Here is a 27,270-nt window from a genome sequence, read left to right as displayed (position 1 = left end):
TGACTGGTTGCCATTTTCTGTAGGGCAATTTTTAATAGACTTAAACACAATTAAAATTATAATTGTGTTTCATAAAGTATATAATTCATAAGGTTCTACCTGTGAATATTATTGTTGCAGTTCATAAAGTAATTATAATTAGTTCAAAATTCTATGTAGCATTTCACTACTTCTCATCTTCCCATTTCTACTTCCCTGGGCCAAGCCAGAAAATTACAGAGTTTTTCCAAAAATATATAGTGAAGATCTAGAAAGTGCTGTTTTAAAATTCAATTTATTCCTTTCATTAATGTAAAGATAACATTATATTTCTTTCGAGTTTTAAGAAAATCTACTTTTTTCAGTCAATCAAATTGAGATTCATTTTGAGATATAGATGAGTTGCAGAAGAGACTTCTATGGGGTTGTAAAGAGTGATCTGTAATCTGCCAGTCATATGTATTGGACCCTGGTTATGTGCAAAGTAGCACTGTTCTACATGCGCTTTCCTATAAGATGCCTCAGCCATGGGCCTTTGCTACTTCAATTTGTAATCATATCAGTATTGCTCTCTGTCTTCTGCTCTCCAAATCACCAAATCTGACCAAATCAACTGTTGTGAGTTTGACCCCAGCACACCAAATGCAGTTCCTCCCTGTCATAATGTAGCTTCTTTTATATGTATCCTCATCCATCAGAAATAGGAAAATGTGTTATTATCTTGTTCCCAATATCACAGAGTCCACCAAAATTCTCTAATGGTTGGAAATTAATGCTAAAAGGAAGGGAAATGTGAAGTTGACAGTTTTATTTGTTCATTCAAAAAATACTTATTAACTATACACTGAATACTAGAATACACTGATCAAATATGTTTACCTCTCATGAGCCTTAAAGACTTCTTGGAGTGGTAGACAATCAATAACAAATTAAAGTAAGTACTGTGGTTGAAGATGAAGCCTGTTAAGAAGAAAAGAGCATAGTTAGAGGAGCCACTTTAGATAAGGTTGTTAAAGATGGCCTCTCTGAGGAAGTGACATGGGAGCTGAAAGATAAGAATGAATGCACAGCTATGCTAGAGCAGTGTGGAAAATCATTCCAGGGAGAAGGAATAAGAAGGGCAAATGCTGGAAGGCAGGAAGGGACTTGGGGTATTTGAAGAATAGAAAAGAAGGCCATGGTGGCTGGGGCATAACGAGGAGAGGGCAAATGCTATAAGATTAGAGACATAGGCAAGAGCTAGATCATTGGGACTGTGTAGGTTATGGTAAGGAATTTGGATTTTATTGTCAGAATAATGATATATCATTGGAAGATTTAGGGTAGAGAAGTGACATCGTCTGATTTACATGTACAAAGCTTGTAGAAGGCATGATGTTTGAAATAATTTAGGTGAACAATGATGGTTATGATTGGGGTGACTGTGCACATAGGGAAGAGTAGACCGATTTCAGTTTATTTTGGAGATAGTACTGACTGCACTTGGCGGGTTGAATGCAAGAGGTATGGGAAAGGGAGGAATCAGGGTAGATTCCTAAGACATTGTCCTGAGCAACTAGGTGACATTTGCTAATCTAAGGAAGACTCAAAGACTGACAGTTTTTTTTTTTCTTTTTTTTTGAGACGGAGTCTCACCTTGTCATCCAGGCTGGAGTGCAATGGCATGATCTCGGCTCACTGCAACCTCAGACTGACAGAATTTTTTTGCTGATAATTTATAAGCTCAAGTTTGAACATACTAAGTGTAGAGTTGCCAATTAGGCAATTAGATGTAAGTAATGTGAGCTCAGGAGAAACATCAGAGACAGAGACACAAATTTGGGCAACATTATATATTGGTTGTATTTAAAAGCCATGAAGGTGAATGATTTCATATCATTTGGGAAAAGAAGACTTCTCTGTATCAACTCTTGAGTCACTCTGACTTCCTTCATTCATTTATTCAACACACATTTATTGAGTTCCTGCTATACCAGGCAATTCTCTATGGAATTGTGATCACAGTAGTAAAAGGAGACATGTATTATTTGCCGCCTTCTTCTTCTTTCTTCTTCATCCTCCTCCTCCTCTTCCTCCTCTCTTCTTCCTCCTCTTCTTCCTCCTCCTCCTCTTCTTCCTCTTCCTCTTCCTCCTCTTCTTCTTCCTCTTCCTCCTCCTCCTCTTCTTCTTCTTCCTCCTCTTCTTCCCTCTTCCCTCTACTGGTACTACTTCTACTACTTCTTCTTCTTTGTCTTCCTCCTCCTCCTCCTCTTCTTCCTCTTCTCTTCTTCCTCCTCTTCTTCCTCTTCTTCTTCCTCCTCCTCCTCTTCTTCCTCTTCCTCTTCCTCCTCTTCTTCTTCCTCTTCCTCCTCCTCCTCTTCTTCTTCTTCCTCCTCTTCTTCCCTCTTCCCTCTACTGGTACTACTTCTACTACTTCTTCTTCTTTGTCTTCCTCCTCCTCCTCCTCTTCTTCCTCTTCTCTTCTTCCTCCTCTTCTTCCTCTTCTTCTTCCTCCTCCTCCTCTTCTTCCTCTTCCTCTTCCTCCTGTTCTTCCTCTTCCTCTTCCTCCTCCTCCTCTTCTTCTTCTTCCTCCTCCTCTTCTTCCCTCTTCTCTCTACTACTACTACTTCTACTACTTCTTCTTCTTCTTCTTCCTCCTCCTCCTCCTCCTCTTCTTCCTTCTTTCTTCTTCTTTCTTCTGTCTTGCTCTGTCACCCTGGCTGGAGTGCAGTGGTGTGATCACAGCTCACTGCAGGCTGGACCTCTTGGGCTCAATAGGTCCTCCTGCCTCAGCCTCCTGAGTATCTAGGACCACAGGAATGTGCCACCATGCCTGCCTAATTTTATTTTGTTGTTTTTGTAGAGACAGAGTCTCACTAGGTTGCCCAAGCTTTGACTTCTCTTTAGTAGAGGATTCAGAAAATAAACCAATAACCAATAGATATGTAACTGTAACTTTGTTGTATAGAGGAGGAGCAGCTGCCAACTGTATGGAGTTGGTCTGGGTGAGTAGGAAAATGTTTTCCTCCTGTATATGTTCAAGGTTTTCCAGAGAAACAAAACCAATAGGAGGTGTGTGTGTGTGTGTGTGTGTGTGTGTGTGTGTGTGTGTGTGTGTGTATGTATGTGTGTAAAGAGAGAGGTGATTTATTATGGGGTTTGGCTCACATGATTTTGGAGGCTGAAGAGCTCTATAATATGCTGTTTGCAAGCTCTGGTGAACCAGGGAAGCTGGTAGCATGGCTCAGTCTAAATCCGAAGGCTTGAGAGGCTGGGAGGCTGATGGTGCAAGTCCAAAGTCCAAAGGCTGCAGAACCTGGGTTTTAATGTCCAAGGGCAGGGGAAGATGGGTGCCCCAGCTCTAGGAGAGACAGCAAATTCACCTTTCCTCTGCCTTTTTGTTCTATATATGTCCTCGGCCAATTGGATGGTGCCTGCAACATTTGGTGAGGGTGGATCTTCCTTACTCAGCCCATTGATTCAAATACCAGCCTCTTCCAGAACACCCTCACAGACATACCCAGAAATAATGTATTGCCAACTCTTTGGACATCTCTTCATTTAGTCAAGTTGACACCTAAATTTAACCATCAAAAGCCACCTACCAGTGATGTCATGGAAGCTAAGAGAAGAGAGTAATTCAAGAATAGTCACCTTCTTTAAATGTTACTAAGAACAAGAGTAAGACGGAGGCTGAGCTGTGACTGTTTTGGCAGATTCTGTGAAGTAGTGAGACAAAGACCACATCTTAGGGCATTGAAGAATGAATTGGAGGTGAGGAAGTAGAGAAAGTGAGTGAAGATGGCTGTTTTAAAGGAATTTGCTTTGAAGGGAAGCAAGTAGGACCATAGCTAATGGGAGATGTAGGATTAAGGAAGTATCTTTTAAAAATAAACAAACAAAAATGAGAAGATATGACTGCAGAGCATGCTTGTGATTGATGGGAATGGTCACAGTGGGGAAGGGAGTGACAGGAGACCATTGAAGGAGCAGCCTTTGGGGAGATGAAAGGAGATGAGATCCACTGTGCATATGGAGGGAATTGCTCTTTGATACAACCAGTCTTATCTCTCATTGCAACAACAGGGAAGGCAGAGAGGATTGAATGATTTCAGCTAGGTTTGTAGATTTGATGGTGTGGCAATGACTAGCTTCTGCTCTGATGTTTCTGTTTTTCCAAAGAGGTATTAAGCAAGAATGGAAAGAAAGGGGTTTGAGAAGAGAGGGAAAGACAAGAAATATCATCTTGGAAAGTGGAAAATCAAGTTACACAAGAAGTATAGCAGAATTGCTGTACATGAGGGAGGGCCAATCCAAAGTTTTTGGTCATAAATTTAATGTGAAACCAATCAACCAATTCTGTAATTTTTTCCAGCCACTTTGAGCTGCTCCGTTCTCAGCACAGAGAAAGCATGTAGCTGGATTCATCCAACATTGTACTTTTGTGAGGTGAATGCAATGATTGGAGACTGGAGGAAAGAAATTAAGGGTATTAGCAAGAGAACGACGGATCATAAAGGGAATTTAAGAAGGGAATTAAGAAGGGACTAAAAGCAGGAGGAATGAACAAGGGGCTTGGAAGGGGATTTTATTCATTCAGTTTACTCAGTCACTCAACAATTGAGCTCCTACTATGTGCCAAACCTAGTTGTAGGCTCTGTGGATATAATGTATTTATGAAGAAGACTGACCAAGTCCTCTCACAGAGTAGGGTGAGATGGACAATAAAGAATTAAAAGCAGCTGGGCGTGGTGGCTCACGCCTGTAATCCCAGCACTTTGGGAGGCTGAGGCGGGCAGATCACAAGGTCAAGAGATTGAGACCATCCTGGCCAACATGGTGAAACCCCGTCTCTACTAAAAATACAGAAATTAGCTGGGCATGGTGACGCGTGCCTGTAGTCCCAGCTACTCAGGAGGCTGAGGCAGGAGAATCGCTTGAACCCAGGAGGCAGAAGTTGCAGTGAGCTGAGATGGCACCACTGCACTCCAACCTGGTGACAGAGCGAGACTCCATCTCAAAAAAAAAAAAAAAAGAATTAAAACCAGTAAGTTTAAGGTTGGATATTTCTAAGGGCTATGGAGAAACATAAAATAGGGTAGGGGATAGAGAGCAACAAGTGGAAGAGGAGGGAGGTAGTGATTAATATCCCTTCCCAGGTGACATCCTGGGAAGATAACCTGCTCCAGTGAAATTGAGCAAAGACCTGAATGAAACAAGGGACCAAACCTTAAAAGAGCTGTGGAAGTAGTGTGCAAGGCTGAGGGGACAGTGAGTGCTTTCCTATTTTTAAATGTCATTAGTAGTTGAATAGTAAGGCAAAATAAGCCATGATAAGGTATTTTTTTCCTTCCTTATTGTATTTTTAACTGGTGTTCTCATGATACCATGACACAGCTGGTTTAAGCAAGTAGGTGTTGTGCAAAGGTCATTAAAGTAAGCAATCGGTTCAGTCGAAAGTCTCATGTAAGTAGATCAAATGTTTAAAATAAGTATAAATATACCCTATGTGATCTATTAATGTCCAGTTTGACACTTCGTTCTCCAGTGCCCAGCATTGGAATACCACCCATTCCAACTAGTAATAAGATTCAGTTGATATTTGTTGAATAAATTTTCATGCCTACATACAGTTTAACACTTAGAAACACAACATCCCCCTCCAAACTTTTTCCAAAAAGTTCTTCTAAAGGAAGAGTTTGAACACAAACCCAAGATCTCTTTTACCTTGAGAATGTGGGAACGTTCTTTACATGGCTTTGTAAAAAATTTAGATATAATTCACATACCATTGAAATTCACTCTTATAAAGTATACAATCTATGGCTTTGTGTGTGTTCACAAAACTGTGCGATCATCACCATTACCTAATTCCAGAATATTTTTATCACCCTAAAAAGAAACCTCAGCCGGGCACGGTGGCTCACTTCTGTAATCCCAGCACTTTGGGAGGCCAAGGTGGGCAGATCACAAGGTCAAGAGATAGAGACCATCCTGGCCAACATGGAGAAACCTCATCTCTACTAAAAATACAAAAATTAGCTGGGCATGGTGGTGCACACCTGTAGTCCCAGCTACTCCAGAGGCTGAGACAGGAGAATCGCTTGAACCTGGGAGGTGGAGGTTGCAGTGAGCCAAGATCACGCCACTGCACTCCAGCCTGGCAACAGAGCGAGACTCCATCTCAAAAAAAAAAAAAAACAAAAAAAAAACCTCATGTACATCAGACCCATTAGCAGTCACTCCATATTCCCCACTCCTCCCAACCCCTGGCAATAACCAATCTACTTTCTGTCACTAAGTATTTGCCTATTCTGGACATTTCATATAAGTGGAATCACACAATATATATCCTTTTGTGTCTGTATTATTTCACTTAGCATGTTTTCAAGGTTCATTCATGTTGTAGCAGGTGTCAGTACTTTATTCCTTTTTATAACTGAAGAATATTCTATTATGTGACTATACCATGTCTTGTTTATCCATTCATCAATTAATGGGCATTTGGATTGTCACCACTTTTAGGCTATTATGAATAACTCTACTATTTGCATTTGTGTTTATATTTTGGCTGTGGACATAAATTTTCAACTTTCTCAGATACATATGTACAAATATAAATGGCTTTATAAAGGTTTATAAAATGTTTTATCTTAATATTTCATACTTAACTGCATAATATATATTTTAAAAGAATACATTAAGTTATCACCAGTTATTTGCTTAGGTTACTAGTTGAATTATTTAACTTTTCTCCAGAAATCTAAGTACGATGGGCCTTATAGGAAGGTGTTACCTGTGTCCTGTGGCTCTGCAGCCCCCTTGCTCGCTGCTTGCTGCAAGGGTGGGAGCTGCTGTTTCAGTACCATTCTGATGGGGCACTGGGAACGCAACTCTGAACGGGTGCTGGCTTGTCTTTTCATCAATAAATACTACTTCTTCCTTGAACTAGGTCTCTTATCTGCCAGTTCATTCTCAGACTGCTAAACTTTACTTTGTCTGTATTGTCTAAGTTTAAAGTCATAAAACAAAAAGTAAATATAATTCATGTAGGTGACAATTGCAAATAGAAGTTTAGAAAAAATGCTTTCAGAGTCTTATAGGAAAAAGTTGACTGTCAGCCTTGTGCCCATTAATTCACAGAGACAGGGCTGGAAAATAGAATAAAGAAATACTGTCACTTCTGTTTTATGCATAAGGAAGAAAGAATTATAGGCATTTGTAAACACTCAGACAGTCATAGACAACAGTCAGACATTTCTACTAATTTCCCTTAACAGTCAGCCTTGTTTCTTTTCATCATATTCTAGCATTTACATACCAGTAGTTTTAAAAAACGGGTACAAGCATAAAGCATAATTGTGTTATCCAAGCATAGTCAAATTATGCAATGTATTATGCAGTTGGCTCTCCTAAATGTCATGCTGGATATAGTTTATCCCTCTCACAGTGAGTCAGAAGCGGGAATGGGTTCATTCACTATTTCCAGAAAGCAGCTTACCGCCAGCAGGTGCTGTAACTAGTGGGAAAGGGTAAGACCGGAATGCACACTTATTTAGGGATCTCTGAAATGTACCCTTTGGTACTTACATAAGGGCTACGTGAGGCCACAGGCAGCTGAGAGTGTTGGCAGTACCTGCAGCTACTCCCCAGCTTAGAAGAGGCTTCCAATCCCCTGTGCATCTGGGAATGTTTGTCCCTAGCACAAACCTGAGAACATGTGCTGTGTACTGCTTTGTGGTCCAGACATGAGTCTCAGCTTTGCCACTGTCTATGTGATCTTGGATACATCACCTTAGAATCCAAGTCCCTCATCTGTAAAATCAAGGAAGCCGACTAGTTGACCTTTACAAAACTAGTTTGGCTTTAAAATGCTATGGCTCCACAACTTAGTGGTTTAAGATGCCAAGTATGGTATATCGGAGATGAGTAATATATAAAGGTATTAAGAGCTCAGGCCCTAATGTTTTACAGAACAATCTTTGAGTCCTGTGTGACCTTGGGCAAGTTTACTTAACTTCTGTAAGCCTGCATTGTGTTAGCCTTAAAGGGGAGATGATGATAATAGTTCCTAGCTCATAGGGCTATTGGGCGTAAAAACGGCATTATAAATGCAGAGTCTTCAGCAGTGCCCGATACATCATAAGATTCAATCTTCATTAATAATAAGTAGTGTTGTTACTTTCTTTAGGGACATTTTATCCTAATAATATATTGTTCCCTTTAGAAATAAATGAATATAAGTCTAGCAAATTTTTGTAATATTCTGAAGTATGCAGACTAAAATTATGTTTAAAAGATTATAACGAATTAGCCATAAACTAAACTTTAAAAAAATGTATGATTTAGATGATTGAATGGCAGGAATGTTGGGGAAGAAATGGGATATGGAGGATTATGGAATAAGTGAAAAAAATCTGACTGACTTTCTCAGCCTTCTTGTTGCCTATAATTTTCCTTCTATGTATTATTTTCCTATCTTAATTTGGAGATGGAATCATCTATGGAAAGCTTATCCAAGTTAATGGCTATTCGGAAGTGAGGCTCTGCATTATTGAAACAACAAAACAAACAAGATTACTGTCATTTCTGTTCATCGTGTATGAATAAATAATAAATCTATACAGTTCTGCCTCAGCTACCTCCTTGTAATTTCTGCCATTATTTTGGCAAATGTTCTTTTGGTGTGAACCAAGGACTTGGAGGTTTAATAATTCTGGAAACAGATACTCATATATTCTTCCACAGGGTGTTAATACAAAACTATCACCATTTAATAGTGGTTTGGTAAATTATCTGAAGGAAATTGTTTAAGGTCAAGTGTGTAAAGAGTCAGAATACATCTGTAAAATGTAGGGAATGTTGGCGACTTTAAGTTTGTTGGTTGATATTTTGGAGATTTAACTATTCACTTCTCAAAAGAAGAGCAAGCTGTCTATAGTGGATATGTATGTGATAAAATGACATAACAGTGCAGATATGATTTTTAATGATCATCTCTGAATATATGTACTGTACATCTCTCACCTACTCCATCACCATCTTATCTTACTTTATTGTTGTATATGACAAGTAAGAGGAAAAGTTTTGACTCCATACTACAATTTCACCAGCTTCTGATGTGAACAACTCAATCCAGAAATGCTCTCTCTTAAAAAACTGTTTTTCACTACCTTGTAATTTTTGGTTAGGGTAAGTGTTCTTTAATCTCTAATGTTTCCTTTATACTTCTTTTGTAGGAGGTCTGTTATAAGAACTCCCTGCCCATCCTTTTAACAAGAGGCTTAGAAAGAGACATGCCAAAACCACCTCCAAAAACCAAGGTAAACTATGTTTTCTCTGTAGGCGACCATGTGAAATCTTTAGCATGGTTCTTTGTTTTTTGTTGTTTTTGTTTGTTTGTTTGTTTTGAGACAGAGTCTTGCTTTATCGTCCAGGCTGGAGTGCAGTGGCGCAATCTCAGCTCACTGCAACCTCTGCCTCCTGGGTTCAGGCAGTTCTCCTGCATCAGCCTCTGGGGTAGCTCGGACTAAAGGTGCGCACCACCATGCCCAGCTAATTTTTGTATTTTTAGTAGAGACGGGGTTTTGCCACGTTGGCCAGGCTGGTCTCAAACTCCTGACCTCAGGTGATCTGCCTGCCTTGGCCTCCCAAAGTGCTGGGATTACAGGCGTGAGCCACCATGCCCAGCCAGCATGTTTCTTGATGCTCTCCTATTTCCATGTTCTGTTGCTTGCATTTCCTTCAGCCCTTTTGGTTTTTTATTTGTTTGTTTTTGCAGGGAAGTAGGCATGAGGGAGTGTTGCGGGAGGATCTGGTGGTATAAAAGCACTTTTTATACAGTACCTTTAATCCATGGTTGTATTCAGCCAAAAATTCTTCGGGCACTCCTATTATTGAACAGATAGTGATAATTTTTAGTAGATGGTTTTACTTCTGCTCAATAACAATTGTTTCTATGAGACCATGCCTTTTGCAGGAACATGGATGGAGCTGGAGGCTATCATGCTTGGTAAACTAATGCAGGAATAGAAAACCAAATACCACATGTTCTCACTTATAAATAGGAGCTAAATGACAAGAACTTATGAACACAAAGAAGGAAACAACAGACACTGGGACCTCCTCAAGGGTGGAGGGTGGGAGGAGGAAGAGAAACAGAAAAGTATCGGGTACTGGGCTTAATACCTGGGATGTGATAATATGTACAACAAACCCTTGTGACGTATGTTTACCTATGTAACCTTCACATGTACCCCCAAACGTAAAATAAAAAATTTTGAAAAGAAATATATAAAAAGTAAAATGCCAAAAAGTTCACTATTAAGAAAGAAAAAGGACCAGTCTGGCCAACATGTTGAAACCCCATCTGTACTAAAAATACAAAAAAAATTAGCCAGGATTGGGTGGCGGGCTCCTCTAATCCCAGCTAACTGGGAGGCTGAGGCAGAAAGAATTGCTTGAACCTCAGAAGCAGAGGTCGCAGCGAGCTGAGACCGTGCCTTTGCACTCCAGCCTGGGAAACAAGAATGAGACTCCATCTTGTTCATACATACATACATATATACACACATACATACTTACATATAATTTTTTCTAGCCTCTGACATAGGAAATAGTCAAGTGCCGTAGATCTTCCTAGGGTACCTCTAAGCATAATAGAAATGCGTGAGATGCATTTTCCCTTCTGGGCGTAAAGTAAAATGTTCAGCTGTAATTTTTTTAAATAAAAATCACTTTATGATGTTTCATAATTATGAGGAACACATAATCAATGGAAAGTATTTACATAAATTTTAACAAGAAAAAATAAGAACTATTATAGATATGATAGCATAAAGGCGTTAATCTGTAAAATTTTGTTTCCCTTAGTAAGAAAAAATCCAAAATGCTCATAATTGTTTTGCCAGTGAAAAGAAAAATTTCTTTTTTCTGTTCAACTTTGATTTTAGGTTCAGAGGTATAGGTGCAGGATGTACAGAGTTGTTACATAGGTAAATGTGTGCCATGGTGGTTTGCTGCACAGATCTCCTACCATCACCTAGGTATTAAGCCCAGCATCCATTAGGTATTCTTGCTTATTCCCTCACCCTAAGCTGCCCCACTGACGGGTCCCAGTGTGTGTTATTCCCCTCCCGGTGTCCATGTGGTCTCATGATTCAGCTCCCATTTATAAGTGAGAACATGCAATGTTTGGTTTTCTATTCCTGTGTTAGTTTGCTGAGAATAACGGCTTCCAGCTCCATCCATGTCCTAGAAAGGACATGATCTCATTCCTCTTTATGGCTGCATAGTATTCCATGGTGTATGTGTACCACATTTTCTTTATGCAGTCTATGATTGATGGGCATTAGGGTTGATTCCATGTCTTTGCTATTGTAAGTAGTACTGCAATGAACATACATGTGCATGTATTGTTATAATAGAATGATTTATATTCTTTTGGGCATATACCCAGTAATGGGATTGCTGGGTCATATGGTATTTCTGGTTCTAGATCTTTGCAGAATCACCATATTCTCTGCCACAATGGTTGAACTAATTTACACTTCCACCAACACTGTAAAAGCATTTCTTTTTCTCTGCAACCTCATCAGCATCTGTTCTTTCTTGACTTTTTAATAATAGCCATTCTGACTGGCATGAGATGGTATCTCATTGTGGTTTTGATTTGCATGTGTCTAATGATCAGTGATGTTGAGCTTATTTTCCTGATTGTTGGCCACATAAATGTCTTCTTTTGAGAAGTGCCTGTTCGTGTCCTTTACCCACTTTTTAATAGGATTTTTTTTCTTATAAATGTGTTTAAGTTCCTTGTAGACTTGATGTTAGACCTTTGTCAGATGGATAAGTTACAAACATTTTCTCCCATTCTGCAGGTTGTGTGTTCACTATAGTGACAGTTTCTTTTGCTGTGCAAAAGCTCTTTAGTTTAACTAGATCCCGTTTGTCAATTTTTGCTTATGTTGCGATTGCTTTTGGTGTTTTCGTCCTGAAATCTTTGCCCATACTTATGTCCTGAATGGTATTGCCTAGATTTTCTTGTAAAGTGTTTACAACAAATGTAAAACCCAAAACTCTAAAAATCCTAGAAATCTTTAATCCATTTTGAGTTAATTTTTGTATAAGGTGTAAGGAAGGGGTCCAGTTTCAATTTTTGGCATATGGCTAGCCTGTTCTCTCAGCACCATTTATTAGAGAATCATTTTCCCATAGTTTGCTTTTGTCAGTTTTGTCACAGATGAGATAATTGTAGGTGTTCAGTCTTATTTCTAACTTCTCTATTCTATTCCATTGGTCCATGTGTCTGTTTTTGTACCAGTACTATGTTGTTTTTATACCAGTACCATGCTGTTTGGTTACTGTAGCCTTGTACTATAGTTTGAAGTCAGGTAGCATGATACCTCCAGCTTTGTTCTTTTTGCTTAGGCTTGTCTTGTATGTTTGGTTCCATATGAATTTTACAATAGTTGTTTTCTAATTCTCTGAAGAACATCAATGATAGTTTAATGGGAATAGCATTGAATCTATAAACTACTGTGAGCAGTATGAGTATTTTCATAATACTGATTCTTCCTATCCATGAGCATGGAATGTTGTTATGTTTGTTTGTGTCCTCTCTGATTTCTTTGAGCAGTGATTTGTAGTTCTCCTTGAAGAGGTCCTTTACTTCCCTTGTTAGCTGTATTCCTAGCAATTTTATTTTATTCTTTTTGTAGCAATTGTGAATGGGAGTTCATTCATTATTTGGCTCTGTTGTTGGTGAATAGGAATGCTATGATTTTTGCACATTTCTTTTGTATCCTGAGACTTTGCTGAAGTTGCTTATCAGCTTAAGAAGCTTTTTGGGTGAAATAATGGGATTTTCTGGATATAGGATCATGTCATATGAAAACAGGGATAGTTTGACTTTCTCTCTTGCTATTTGAATACGGTTTATTTCTTTCTCTTGCCTGACCAGATTGCCCTGACCAGAACTTCTGATATTATGTTGAATGGGAGTGGTGAGAGAGGGCATCCTTGTCTTGTGTCAGCTTTCAACGGGAATGCTTCCAGCTTTTGCTCATTCAGTATGATATTGGCTGTGGGTTTGTCATATATGGCTCTTATTATTTTGAGGTACATTCCTTCAATACCTAGTTTATTCAAAGTTTTTAACATGAAGTATGTTGAATTTTATCAAAGGCCCCTTCTGCATCTATTGAGATAATCAAGTGGTTTTTTTTCTTTAGTACTGTTTATGTGATGAATCACATTTACTGATTTGTGCATGTTGAACCAACCTTGCATCCCAGGGATGAAGCTGACTTGATCATGGTGCATATGCTTTTTGATGTGTTGCTGGATTTGGTTTGCCAGTGTTTTATTGACAACTTTTGCATCAATGTTCATCAGGGATATTGGCCTGAAGTTTTCTTTTTTTGTTGTATCTCTGCCAGGTTTTGGTATCAGGATGATGCTGGCCTCATACAATGAGTTAGGGAGGAGTCCCTCCTTTTCAATTTTTTGGAATAGTTTCGATAGAAATGGTACCACCTCTTCTTTGTACCTCTGGTAGAATTCAGCTGCGAATCTTTCTGGTCCTGGGCTCTTTTTGGTTGTAGGCTATTTTCTTACTGCCTCAATTTCAGAACTCATTATTGGTCTATTCAGAGACTCAATTTCATCCTGTTTCAGTCTTGGGAGGGTGTATGTGTCCAGGAATTTAAACATTTCTTCTAGATTTTCTAGTTTATGTGCATAGTGGTGTTTATAGTATTCTCTGTTGTTATATAGTATTCTCTGGTTGTTTGTATTTCTGTGGGGTCAGTGGTGATATCCCCCTTATTATTTCTGATTATTTGATTCTTCTTTCTTTTATTCTTTATTAGTCTAGCTAGTGGTCGAACTAATTTTTTCAAAAAAGCAGCTCCTGGATTTGTTGATTTTTTTTGAAGGGTTTTTCATGTCTCTATCTCCTTCAGATCCACTCTGATACTGGTTATTTCTTGTCTTCTGCTCGCTTTGGGGTTTGTTTGCTCTTGGTTCTCTAGTTCTTTTAGTTGTGATGTTAGGCATTTAGTGCTATAAATTTCCCTCTTACCACTGCTTTAGCTGAGTCCCAGAGATTCTGGTACATTGTTTCTTTCTTCTCATAGTTTCAAAGAACTTAATGATTTCTGCCTTAATTTCATTATTTACCCAAGTGTCATTCAGGAGCAGGTTGTTCAATTTCCATGTAGTTGTGTGGTTTTGAGTGAATTTCTTAATCTTGAGTTCTAATTTGATTGCACTGTGGTCTGAAAGACTGTTATGATTTCATTTCTTCTGCATTTGTTGAGGAGTGTTTTACTTCCGATTATGTGATCAATATTAAAGTAAGTGCTGTGTGGTGATGAGAAGAATATATATTCTGTTGTTTGTGGGTGGAGAGTTCTGTAGGTATCTATCAGGTCTGCTTGATCCAGAGCTGAGTTCAGGTCTTGACTATCTTTGTTAATTTTCTGTCTCGATGATCTGTCTAATATTTTCAGTGGAGTGTTAAAGCTCCTACTGTTATTGTGAGGGAGTCTAAGTCTCTTTATAGGTCTCTAAGAACTTGCTTTATGAATCTGGGTGCTCCTGTATTGGGTGCATATATATTTAGGATGGTTAGCTATTCTTGTTGACTTGAACCATTTTCCATTATGTAAAGCTCTTCTTTGTCTTTTTTTATTGTTGTTGGTTTAAAGCCTGTTTTGTCAGAAACTAGGATTGCAACCTCTGCTTTTTCTGTTTTCCATTTGCTTGGAAATTTTCCTCCATCCCTTTATTTTGACCCTATGTGTGTCTTTGCACAGGAGATAGGTCTCTTGAAGACGGCATACTGATGGGTCTTGACTCTATCCAGCTTGCCATTCTGTGTCATTTAATTGGGGCATTTAGCCCATTTACATTTAAAGTTAGTATGGTTATGTGTGAATTTGATCCTATCATTGTGATGCCAGCTGCTTATTTTACAGACTTGTTTACGTGGTTGCTTTATAGTATCACTAACCTGTGTACTTCAGTGTGGTTTTGTATTGGCTGGTAACAGTTTTTCTTTTCCATGTTTAGTGCTTCCTTCAGGACCTCTTGCAAGGCAGGCCTGGTGGTGACAAATTCCCTTGGAATTTGCTGGTCTGCAAAGGATCTTATTTCTCCTTTCCTTATGAAGCTTAATTTGGTCAGATATGAAATTCTGGATTGGAAATTCTTTTTTTTAAGAATGTTGAATATTGGTACCTAATCTCTTCTGGCTTGTAGAGTTTCCACTGAGAGGTCCATGGTTAGTCTGATATGCTTCCCTTTGTAGGTGACCTGGCCTTTCTCCTTGGCTGCCCTTAACATTTTTTCTTTCATTTTGCCCTTGGAGGATCTGATGATTATGTGTCTTGGCATTGATCTTCTCATGGAGTATCTTACTGAGGTTCTCTGGATTTCCCGAATTTGAATGTTGGCCTGTCTTGTTAAGTTGGGGAAGTTCTCCTGGATGATATATGTTTTTCAGCATATGAAGTATGTTTTCCAACTTGGTTCCATTTTCCTCATCTCTTTCAGGTACCCTAATCAGTTTTAGGTTTGACATCTTTACATAATCCCATATATCTCAGAGGTTTTGTTTATTCATTTTCATTCTTTTTTCTGTATTCTTGTCTGCCTGTCTTATTTCAGAAAGGGAGTCTTCAAGCTCTGATATTCTTTCCTCCACTTGGTCTATTCTGCATTGATACTTGTGATTGCATTGTGAATTTCTTATATTGTGTTATTCATTTCCATCAGGTCAGTTATGTTCCTCTCTAAACTGGCTGTGCTGGCTATCAGCTCCTATATTGTTTTATTATGATTCTTAGCTTCTTTGCAGTGGGTTACAACATGCTCTTTTAGCTCAGTGAAGTTCTTTATTACCCATCTTCTGAAGCCTAATTCTGTCAATTCAGCCATCTCAGCCTCCACCCAGTTCTGTGCCTTTGCTGGAGAGGTGTTGCAGTCATTTGGAGAAGAGACACTAGCTTTTTGAGTTTTCAGTATAGAAAAACTTCTTTAATCCAAAATGTTTCATGAGAATTTGATCATTTGTTTGTTAACCCAGAAAAGTAATTGTATTAGTTTTATAGCCTGTCACTTTTCTAATCTTTAATCTTTTCATTTGAATAGAATGCCTACTTACTAAGTATATATAATGCTCCTAACTAGCCACCATGACATTTACTTATTTATTTACTTACTTACTTATTTTCTTTCCATAAGTTTTTAGGGAACAGGTGGTATTGGGCTACATGAGTAAGTTCTTTAGTGGTGATTTGTGAGATTTTGGTTCACTTATCACCCAAGCAGTATACACTGCACCCAATTTGTAGTTTTTTATCCCTCAACTCCTTCCCACCCTTTCCCCCAAAGTCCATTGTATCATTCTTATCCCTTTGCATCCTCAGAGCTTAGCTCCCACTTATGAGTGAGAACAATGTTTGGTTTTCCATTACTGAGTTACTTCACTTAGAATAATAGTCTCCAGTCTCATCCACGTTGCTGCAAATGCCATTAATCCATTCTTTTTTATGGCCGAATAGTATTTCATCATATATATATATATATATGTATGTATATATATATATGTATGTATATATATATGTATGTATATATATGTATGTATATATATATGTATGTATATATATGTATGTATATATATGTATGTGTGTGTGTGTGTGTATATATATATATATATATATATACACACAGACATACACACAGACACACACACACACCACAGTTTCTTTACTCACTCATTGATTGATGGGCTTTGGGCTGGTTCCATATTTTTGCAATTGTGAATTGTGCTGCTACAAACATGCCTGTGAAAGTATCTTTTTTGTATAATGACTTATTTTCCTTTGGGTAGATACCTAGTAGTGGGATTACTGGATCAAATGGTAGTTCTGCTTTTACTTCTTTAAGGAATCACAACACTGTTTTCCATAGTGGTTGTACTAGTTTACGTTCCCACCAGTGGTGTAAAAGTGTTCCCTTTTTACCACATCCATGCCAACATCTGTTTTTTTATATTTTTTTATTATTAGCCACCATGACATTTATAAAGCTACTTTTTTTCCAGTTCTAAGACAATATATTCTCCCAACTTTTTTGAATTCACTGCAGGCAAAATTTTTTAAAACTCTATTTTCTGATTTTAATAGGAAGTTACTAAAAAAATTGTAGTTTTATTTTCAAAGACAATTCAAGAGCAGCATTGACCTATTACTTATTGTTTAATTTATGGCAAGAGTATATGGTTTATTTTTAAAGAAATAAAAAATCTTTCCTGATAAAACTTATGCTTTGATTTTTTTCTTGAAAATTATTTCAACGATCTATTATGGTTTCCTTTCTTGACTCAAACTATTTTTTGTGTCTTTTTTACCGAAATATTTGCATGTCCAAACTTACAGATGATTAATTCAAATGTATAGTAGAAATTTGGTTTACTGTACAATTAGTAAACATTCAATGTCAAAAATATACTCACTAAACAAATGCATTTTGGGAAAAAAACGTGGGATTTGAGGAACATTTTTAGGTAACATTTGCTTATTAACTGTATATGTATCGACTACTTTGAGGTGATGAGACCTTAAATGAATCACTTCCTAAATGAAGAAATATACTCTTGAAACTGCTCATAAAAATGTTTTGAAGCGATTCTATTACTCTCATGAAATTAGTCCCATTTGTAACATGTTATTTATGTAAAGAATCATAATTAATGCATACTTATTATCCTCCCTTTCATCTATCTGGCTGGATGGTTTATGACCAACTAATTCCATAGAGAAATTACTTCATTGGTTAAGTCTTGGTTTGTGACTAGCTTCTTTGTGGCCTTACATGGATGAGTGTAAGTTTACATGAGCAAACTAAACTCCACTTAGTTTGGGGTGATTATCTTTGTAATGTCACATCTCAGAAATGAGGCAGAGCCTGTGAACTATAAGAGATTATTAAGGTACTAACTCTGTCACCAAGATTTTATCTTAAAATCTTCTTTTCTCCAGTTGATCTTTGAAAGCTAAAACTGAGAACACCTTCAAAATATGGTTAGTGTGTCCTTTCTAGGGTGACTTAGTGAGCTGTGAGGTTGATGCCTATCCTTGGTATTAATGGTACTCCATTTGGCCTCCATTGCTGTCTTTCTCAGACATCTTTAGTTACAGCCGTATTTGCCTTGGACAGTTAAGTATTTCTGATCCCTATATGGGCTAGAGATGTAAAATGGTAATCCAGAAATGGCTTATGTCCATTAGCTCTGGAGATGTCTCTGTCATCTAAGCCATCTGTCCGTACGTGTGTTCCCTCTGCCAGCTGGTGTCTCTGCTCTTGAGCAATGAAAAGTGTTATATTTCTTTTCCTTAGGTAGGAAAGCCACATCTTAATTTAGTCCAGGATGAAAAAGATGATACGTCTATTACACAGTGCCATGGCACTTCTGGATGAGTAATGATTCCCAGCCCTGCTAGCTCAAGGACTTACTCGTGTAGCTATTCCATGACCAATACTGCATAGACTATATATGCCAACAAATAATTGGAATGGATGACACAGAAGAGAACATCAAACAGATTTTTAGATAAAGAGGTATAGAATGTAGAAAGACACAGGTCCTTGTAATGTAGTATAGTTGTTAGGAGAGAAGACAAAATTTTCTTCTACCAGACACAGGTGCTATGGCTCTAAGCCTCACAACCCATTTACTTTGCTCAATATATAAACCCTGAAGAGGATCCAATGAACTGAGGGAAGAAAACGATCTTCCTTCTCTTTTCCCTTGGGGTATGCTCTAGACTTCACATGATAGTTGCTGCATTCTTAACCTTACCAAAAAACTCAAGGTAGGTCATTGTATGAGGATAAATATCAGATTTATTCAGTGCTAGTATGAAGGTATAAAATAAACAATGATCTATTTCCATTTTGACTTTTATCAGGGGATACAAAATGTACTGATAAAAATTAAAATTATAAGCACACGATAGTTTTGGTTAGTTATTGGATTCTCCTAATGCTTTCATAGGTGTTTATTTTATTAAACAGAGTCATATTAACTATAAGATGTGGGATAAAGAAGTATAGTTGTCAAGCAAACAGTTATGGAGTAGAAGCAATTGTTAACTTGTTTTTCTTTTCAAAGCTTAATGTTTTCAGGAACTATGAATCATTTAAGAAGAGATTTTATTCAATAATGAGATGACATGTCACAGTTATTTTTTGTTTAATGTTTTTAAAAATGCCTGTGCAAAGTAAACCAGATACTTAAAATAATGTAAGGTTTTGAGAAAAGTTAGTGACCATATAATTTTTTAATATACAGTTCCCAAAATAACTTAATAAACATTGAATTTTTTTTTCTTTTATTATTATACTTTAAGTTTTAGGGTACATGTGCACATTGTGCAGGTTAGTTACATATGTATACATGTGCCACGCTGGTGCGCTGCACCCACTAACTCGTCATCTAGCATTAGGTATATCTCCCAATGCTATCCCTCCCCCCTCCCCCCACCCCACAACAGTCCTCAGAGTGTGATGTTCCCCTTCCTGTGTCCATGTGATCTCATTGTTCAATTCCCACCTATGAGTGAGAATATGCGGTGTTTGGTTTTTTGTTCTTGCGATAGTTTACTGAGAATGATGATTTCCAATTTCATCCATGTCCCTACAAAGGATGTGAACTCATCATTTTTTATGGCTGCATAGTATTCCATGGTGTATATGTGCCACATTTTCTTAATCCAGTCTATCATTGTTGGACATTTGGGTTGGTTCCAAGTCTTTGCTATTGTGAATAGAGCCGCAATAAACATATGTGTGCATGTGTCTTTATAGCAGCATGATTTATAGTCCTTTGGGTATATACCCAGTAATGGGATGGCTGGGTCAAATGGTATTTCTAGTGTGGAATCGCCACACTGACTTCCACAATGGTTGAACTAGTTTACAGTCCCACTGACAGTGTAAAAGTGTTCCTATTTCTCCACATCCTCTCCAGCACCTGTTGTTTCCTGACTTTTTAATGATTGCCATTCTAACTGGTGTGAGATGGTATCTCATTGTGGTTTGGTTTGCATTTCTCTGATGGCCAGTGATGATGAGCGTTTTTTCTTGTGTTTTTTGGCTGCATAAATATCTTCTTTTGAGAAGTGTCTGTTCATGTCCTTTGCCCACTTTTTGATGGGGTTGTTTGTTTTTTTCTTGTAAATTTGTTTGAGTTCATTGTAGATTCTGGATATTAGCCCTTTGTCAGATGAGTAGGTTGCAAACATTTTCTCCCATTTTGTAGGTTGCCTGTTCACTCTGATGGTGGTTTCTTTTGCTGTACAGAAGCTCTTTAGTTTAATTAGATCCCATTTGTCAATTTTGTCTTTTGTTGCCATTGCTTTTGGTGTTTTAGACATGAATTTTACCAAGTTTCCAAGTTATTTTAAAATCAGTGTTGATGGGCATGCATACATTTTATGTTTCTTTCATTAACATTTATATTATAATTAGTATTCTGCTTTTTCCAGTTAACATTATTTACGTTATGGGTTTCCATGCATCAACCTAGTTTATATGCTTATTGTTTTAGTAAAAGTAATAGTATTAGTAGTAATAGAAATAATAGTGGTGATGATGATAACTAACATCGGTCAAGTGCCAAGCATTGTACTAACTAATGTATATTATCTCATCTAATAATCATAGTATTTCATGTGTTGTCATATCATATTTAGCCATTTTGAATATTTGAGACTTTCTAATTTATCATTAGTATAAAAAGCACAACTATATAAGTGTTAATAAAGAATAACTTTTGAATATGGAATAGTATTATTTTCTTAGATTTTATTACCTATAGTAGAATTAAAGGATATAAGTAGCTTTAGAATTAAAGGATATGACTGATGTATCCTAATGTACCATCTTTCTTCTCTCAAATTAACACTATTGAAAAATTAAATTAGGCCATGTGTGGTGGCTCATGCCTGTAATTCCAGCACTATAGGAGGCTGAGGTGGGTGGATCACTTGAGGCCAGGAGTTCTAGACCAGCCTGGCCAACTTGGCAAAACCCTGTCTCTACTCAAAATACAAAAATTAGCCGGCCGTGGTGGCGCATGCCTGTAATCTCAGCTACTCAGGAGGTTGAGGCACAAGAATTGCTTGAACCTGGGAGGCTGAGGTTGCAGTGAGCCAAGATCGCCACTGCACTCCAGCCTGAGTGACAGAGTGAGACTCTGTCTCAAAAAATAAAAATAAAATTAATACTTATCATTTCCATGCATGTTATTATAGGAACGCTGCATATCTATATATATACTTATACATAATATAGGCTATAGTCTTTGCATGTTTTAAAACATTATATAAAAATAGTACATAGTGTGTTGCCTTCTGTGGCTTCATTTTTTTTCTGTTCAATATGCTGTCAATATTAACTTTCAGTAAGAATATGGTTGTTATTCTAATTTTTCCCCAATAGTTAGTCTCCAATATTTAAGTCACTTCCAATAGTTTGCTATTACAAACATTTTTAAGTGAATAATTTTCATGTGACTCATTCTATGCACGTGGAAATATTAGATCGTAAGCATGTGCATCTTTAACTTGTCAGGACATTACAAATGCTCTTAGGATGTTGCATCAATTTACATGCTAACATCTGTATATGATTGCTTCCATTTTTCACATCCTCACCAGTCCTTGGTAATAGGAATTTTTGTTGTTACTGCTTGTCCTCAACCTAATGGTTATAAGATGCATCTTGCTATTGCCTTAATTTGGATTGCACTAATTTCTAGTTGTGCCAGAGACACTGAATATCCATGTGTTTCCCAGCCCCTTTGCAGTTAGGTCGGGCCAGTCAACTACTTTTGGTCAATATAGTGTTACTTCAGGAGAGAATTCAAAAGCTTGTGCGTAACTCTTGAACTGTTTCTTTTTTTTTTTTTTTTTTTGAAACGGAGTCTCGCTCCATCAGCCTGGCTGGAGTGCAGTGGCGCGATCTCGGCTCACTGCAGCTCCGCCTCCCGGGTTCGTGCCATTCTCCTGCCTCAGCCTCCCGAGTAGCTAGCTGTAGCTGGGGCTACAGGCGCCCGCCACCACGCCCGGCTTATTTATTTATTTATTTATTCATTCATTCATTCATTCATTCATTCATTGAGACAGAGTGTGGCTCTGTCGCCCAGGCTGGAGTGCAGTGGCACAATCTCGGCTCACTGCAAGCTCCGCCTCCTGGGTTCACGCCATTCTCCTGTCTCAGCCTCCTGAGTAGCTGGGACTACAGGCGCCCGCCACCACGCCCGGCTAATTTTTTGTATTTTTAGTAGAGACGAGATTTCACCGTGTTAGCCAAGATGGTCTCAATCTCATGACCTCATGATCCGCCCGCCTTGGCCTCCCAAAGTGCTGGGATTAAAGGCGTGAGCCACTGCACCCAGCCTGAACTGTTTCTTATTGTACGGCAGCTGCACAGTGGAGCATGGATCTTTTGGTTTCTTTGTGGAGCAGAGCCCCCTGTCAACCTGTTTTGGATCTGTGTCATTACCAAAAAATAAACCTCTGTTTTGTGAAGCTACTGAGATTTGGGGTTTAATTTGTAAACTCATCATAATGAAGTCTATCCTGATTAATACAAATGGGCAGTTTTTCATATGTTTATGTTGTCATATGTTTATTCAGCTTTGATCATATCTGTGATGATTAATTTGTGTGCTGCTTTCTTCTATCACTGATAGTTTTACTATTGGATTATCACTTTTTTAATGATTTGTAAGAGTTTGTTTGTTAGCTGTTATCAGTTGTATGTATTCAAAGTACCTGTTCTCAGTTTTTTGGTTTTCTTTTCATATTGAATATATACCTTTTAATGTATAAAAGATTTTTTTAGTATGATCAAATAAATCAATGTTGTATCAACTAAAAATAATGTAATATCAGCAAAAAATAATGAGCATTGTTTATTCTTTTCCAAGCCTTTTATCATTTGACTTGTTTTCTTTTTTCTTTCTTTTGGTTTTGTCCTACTGTGTTGTTAGTGCTTTCAGTACAAGGTTAGGTAAAAGAGGTGATAGCATGCATCCTTGACTTACTCCCAGATTTTAAGGGAAAATTTCTACATCTGACTTTTAAGTATGATCTTGGCACTTAAAAAAATAATTATTTTAGAATGCCAGACACATAGTGGACCCTTAATAACGGCTTGAAAGTGAACAAATAAATTATTCAACTGCTACTTTTATTTTGTATGAAAGTAGTTGGCGTCAGTATTTTTGTTGTTGTTGTTTCTTTCTTTTAGAAGACAGGGTCGGGTGCAGTGGCTCACGCCTGTAATCCCATCACTTTGGGAGGCCGAGGCGGGCAGGTCAGGAGGTCAGGAGATCGAGACCATCCTGGCTAACATGGTGAAACCCCATCTCTACTAAAAATACAAAAAATTAGCCAGGCGTGGTGGCGGGCGCCTGTAGTCCCAGCTACTCGGGAGGCTGAGGCACTAGAATGGTGTGAACCCGGGAGGTGGAGCTTGCAGTGAGCCGAGATTGAGCCACTGCACTCCAGCCTGGGTGACAGAGCCAGACTCCGTCTCAAAAAAAAAAAAAAAAAAAAAAAAAGACAGGCTCTTGCTCTGTCTGTGGCCCAGGCTGGAGTGCAGCGGCTCAATCTTAGCTCACTGAAACCTCAGCCTCCTGAGTTTAAACGATCTGCCTGCCTCAGACTCCCGAATAGCTTAGACTACAAGTGGCCACCATGCCCAGCTAATTGTTTTATTTTTTGTAGAGACAGGGTCTCACATCATTGTCCAGGTGGGTCTCAAACTCCTGGCTTTAAGCACTCCTCCCACCTTGGCCTCCCAAAGTGCTGGGATTACAGGCTAAGCCACTGTGCCCAGCCAGTATGTTTTTATATCTGTTTTCCTTTATATATCTGCTTATTACTGGGTTTATGACATTTGCTGTGTTTGGTAGTTATGCTTTATGACCTTAAGGAGGCTCTCTCATATCTGTAGTTTGCTAAGAGTTTTTGTCTTAAATGAGTTAAATTTTAACAATGTTTTCTTCTGCATCTCTTAAGATAATTGTATGGCTTTTCTCTTTTACTCTTTTATTGTGAGGAGTTTTATTGATAGATTCTTCTAACCTTCAACCAAGATTGTATCACTGGAATAAACCAGTTCTCAACCTGGCCTGGATACATATTTTTAAATATCTTATGGGTTTTGAGTAGCTGATTTTTTGTTTAGTATGGTTGTATCCATGTTTCTAAGTGTGTTTTGTTCTACATGCTTTTGGTATAAATGTTGTACAGCCTAATAAAGTGAATTGGAGAGAGTCCCTCTTCTTTTTTTCTTACTCTTTTTCCTTTTTCTTGAGGCAGGTTCTCTCTGTCTCACCCAGGCTGGAGGGCAGTGGCATGATCACAGCTCACTGCAGCCTCAATCTCCCATGTTCGTGCCTCCCAATTCAGCCTCCTGAGTAGCTGAAACTATAGGCATGTGCCACCACACCTGGTTAATTTTTGTATTTTTTGTAGAGACGTGGTTTTGCCGTGTTGTCCAGGCTGGTCTCAAACTCCTAAGCTCAAGCGATCCACCTGCCTCAGCCTCTCAACGTGCTGAGATTACAGGCGTGAGCTGCCGTGCCTGGCCCAAGTCCCTTTTTTCTAATCTCTGAAACAATTTAAGATTGGGACTATCAGTTGCTTTAATATTTGGTAGAACGTACTGATAAAACTTTCTGGGTCTGGTAGTGTTTATTGGCTTATTTGCTTTTGATGTTTTTGTTTTTTATTTGTTTTTGGTAAATGGCTTTTAATAATCAATTTCTTTTATGGATATAGGTCTATTCATGTTTCTGTTCTGAATTTGTTTTGATAAGTGTTCTAGGAAATTGTCTATTTTAAGCAATTAAATTTATCAGCATAAATATTTTAATGTTAACTCTTATTTTTAAAATATTCTAGCTGTAGTTACAAACTTCTTTTCATTTGTGGTATTCTCTTTTGAGACCTTCTCTTTTTTGCTCCTGATTGGGCATGCTAGAAATTTGTCTATTTTAATTATACTTTCAGAGAACCAGCTTTTATTTTTGTTGATTCTCTACTGTATGTTTGTTTCCTATTTCATTGATCTCTGATTGTTATTTCCTTTCTTTTCTGCATCTATTGTCCATATAGAGATCTTTGTTTTTTTCTGTCTGTCAGCTTTTCCTCCATAGACATATATTTTAAATATGGTACTTACGTGTTGTGATATTGAAGCTTAATTATCAATTCCATGAGTGTATTTCCTCTATCTACTGAAAGTCTCTTTTGAGGTGTTGAGTCTTTCCAGATGCTATAAGCAGTTGTAACCCTAGGCCAAGGAATAAAAGGGACTCTATGAGAGTCTCTAGATCAGTACTGCTGGGAAATCCAGTGCATATCCAGCTTGTTCTCCCTGGTTCAGAGGATCGAGCTTCCTAAGAGACTGGGTTTAGATACCTGACCTGCCCTGGACCTGAATCATCTCCTCTTGTGTATCTTCCCTGCTTTGATAAGCACCCTGAAGCTTAGGCTCAGTTTGAACATTTCATCCCATCTATTGTATGCCAGGTGCTGGGATGCAAAGGTGAACAGCCACTGCCTCTTACCTCAAGGAGCCAGGCTGAGCTGGAGACCAGACAGACATACAGGCAACTAAATGAAAACATCACATGTGCTGGACTGATTTTCTGACCTCCAGTCTACCTTTGGTTTCACCTTCCTATTTGGCAAAGAACCAAATTATCCTGGTTGCCCTCATTTTTCATTAACCCTAAAGTTCTCACTGACCTCTATGTTCCAATTTCCCTTCATTTGCTGTGTTCTACAATTATGACCAATGCCTAGCCAAGGTTTTTAATGCTAACTGCTGTAACAAACATCCCCATTATAGTATGGGCTATGTTCAAAATCAGTGTGTTTCTCGGTTCTTTCACAGTCTGTTGCAGGTAGAGTGGGATTCCTAGGCAGCAAGACCCTAAGCAGTGATTCTAGTCACAGGCTGCTTCCATCTTCTACTGGTTTCGTCTGAAAACATGCCCTCTGAAATGGACACTGAAAAAGAAGATAGAAGGCGTGTGCAAAGTTCACAGGTCCATAACCGCCACAGCACAGAAGTGATACTTATCCCTTCTACTTACATTCCAGAACTCAGTAACATTCTTGGAAGTCTGGGAAATGTCATCTTCCAGTGAGCACAGGAAGAGGGAATGAAATAGGAGTTGATGAATACATAGTATTATTGCCACAACTCACCCTCCTGTTTGCCACCTATATTTTTCCATTTCTTTTATCATGCAAGAAACACATTTACTCCCTCTACAAAGATGAAAATCCAAAGAACCAAGCAGTCATTACAACTAGCTTACAAGACCAGAATTTCTTGGTAATACATGAGTACTCCATCTAGTCTAGATATGGCTCTTCTTGGTCTGAGGATCTATGAAATAAAAAGACTAATTGCCTATCCCTCCCTCCACACACATATTGCCATATACAAATGAGACAGCATAACCACACTCAACAATCCCATTCACGCTTCGGCAGTATACAAATGGAACAGTATAACCATACTCAACAATGCCATTCACACTTCAGTACACACACACACACACACACACACAGAAAGTAGTGGAGGCTCCCTGATTAGACCTAAATTCTGTTTTCTGTGAGGAATTCCATTGCCTGTTTTCTTTCTGGCTGCTGCCTTCACCCTCTGCGATTCCCCTCCTTGTCATTATTCCCCTCCTTGTCATTATTCCCCTGGGAGTGGGTATAGGGAGTGTGTTCCTTCAACTGTGCAGCTTTCCTACTGTTCATGAAAGTCTGGTGACTCGAGGAATTTTTTTTTTTTTTTTTTTGGAGACGGAGTCTCGCTCTGTAGCCCAGGCTGGAGTGCAGTGGCACAATCTCGGCTCACTGCAAGCTCTGCCTCCCGGGTTCACACCATTCTCCTGCCTCAGCCTCCTGAGTGGCTGGGACTGCAGGCACCCGCCAACACACCCGGCAATTTTTTTTTTTTTTTTTTTTAGTATTTTTAGCAGAGACGGGGTTTCACTGTGATAGCCAGGATGGTCTCGATCTCCTGACCCGGTGATCCGCCCGCCTCGGCCTCCCAAAATTCTGGGATTACAGGCGTGAGCCACCGTGCCTGGCCTCAAGGATTGTTTTAAGCCTTGAACGACAAAGGCTTGTTTAGTCTGGGCTGATTTATTTATTTATTTACTTTTAATGATAGTAGTGGTAGTTGCTTAGTTGGTTTGTTGTG

At 38.4% G+C, this 27,270-nt stretch overlaps 1 protein-coding gene across 14 annotated transcripts in view; it reads left to right on the top strand.

Moving 5' to 3' along the window:
* FAM13A (family with sequence similarity 13 member A) overlaps nt 1–27,270 on the top strand; it is a 384,724-nt gene that overhangs the window by 195,640 nt on the left and 161,814 nt on the right. For all 14 annotated transcript variants that reach the window (XM_055384654.2, XM_055384652.2, XM_019025591.4 and 11 more), the window contains one exon: nt 9,198–9,281. In XM_055384654.2, coding sequence (XP_055240629.1) covers nt 9,198–9,281 — 84 coding nt within the window. The remainder of the gene's footprint in view (nt 1–9,197; nt 9,282–27,270) is intronic.

This window comes from Gorilla gorilla, chromosome 3 (assembly GCF_029281585.2).
Source record: "Gorilla gorilla gorilla isolate KB3781 chromosome 3, NHGRI_mGorGor1-v2.1_pri, whole genome shotgun sequence".
Classification (NCBI taxonomy): Eukaryota; Metazoa; Chordata; class Mammalia; order Primates; family Hominidae; genus Gorilla; species Gorilla gorilla.
The sequence above is the reverse complement of the archived record's forward strand: the minus strand, read 5'-3'. Positions and strand labels throughout refer to the sequence as shown.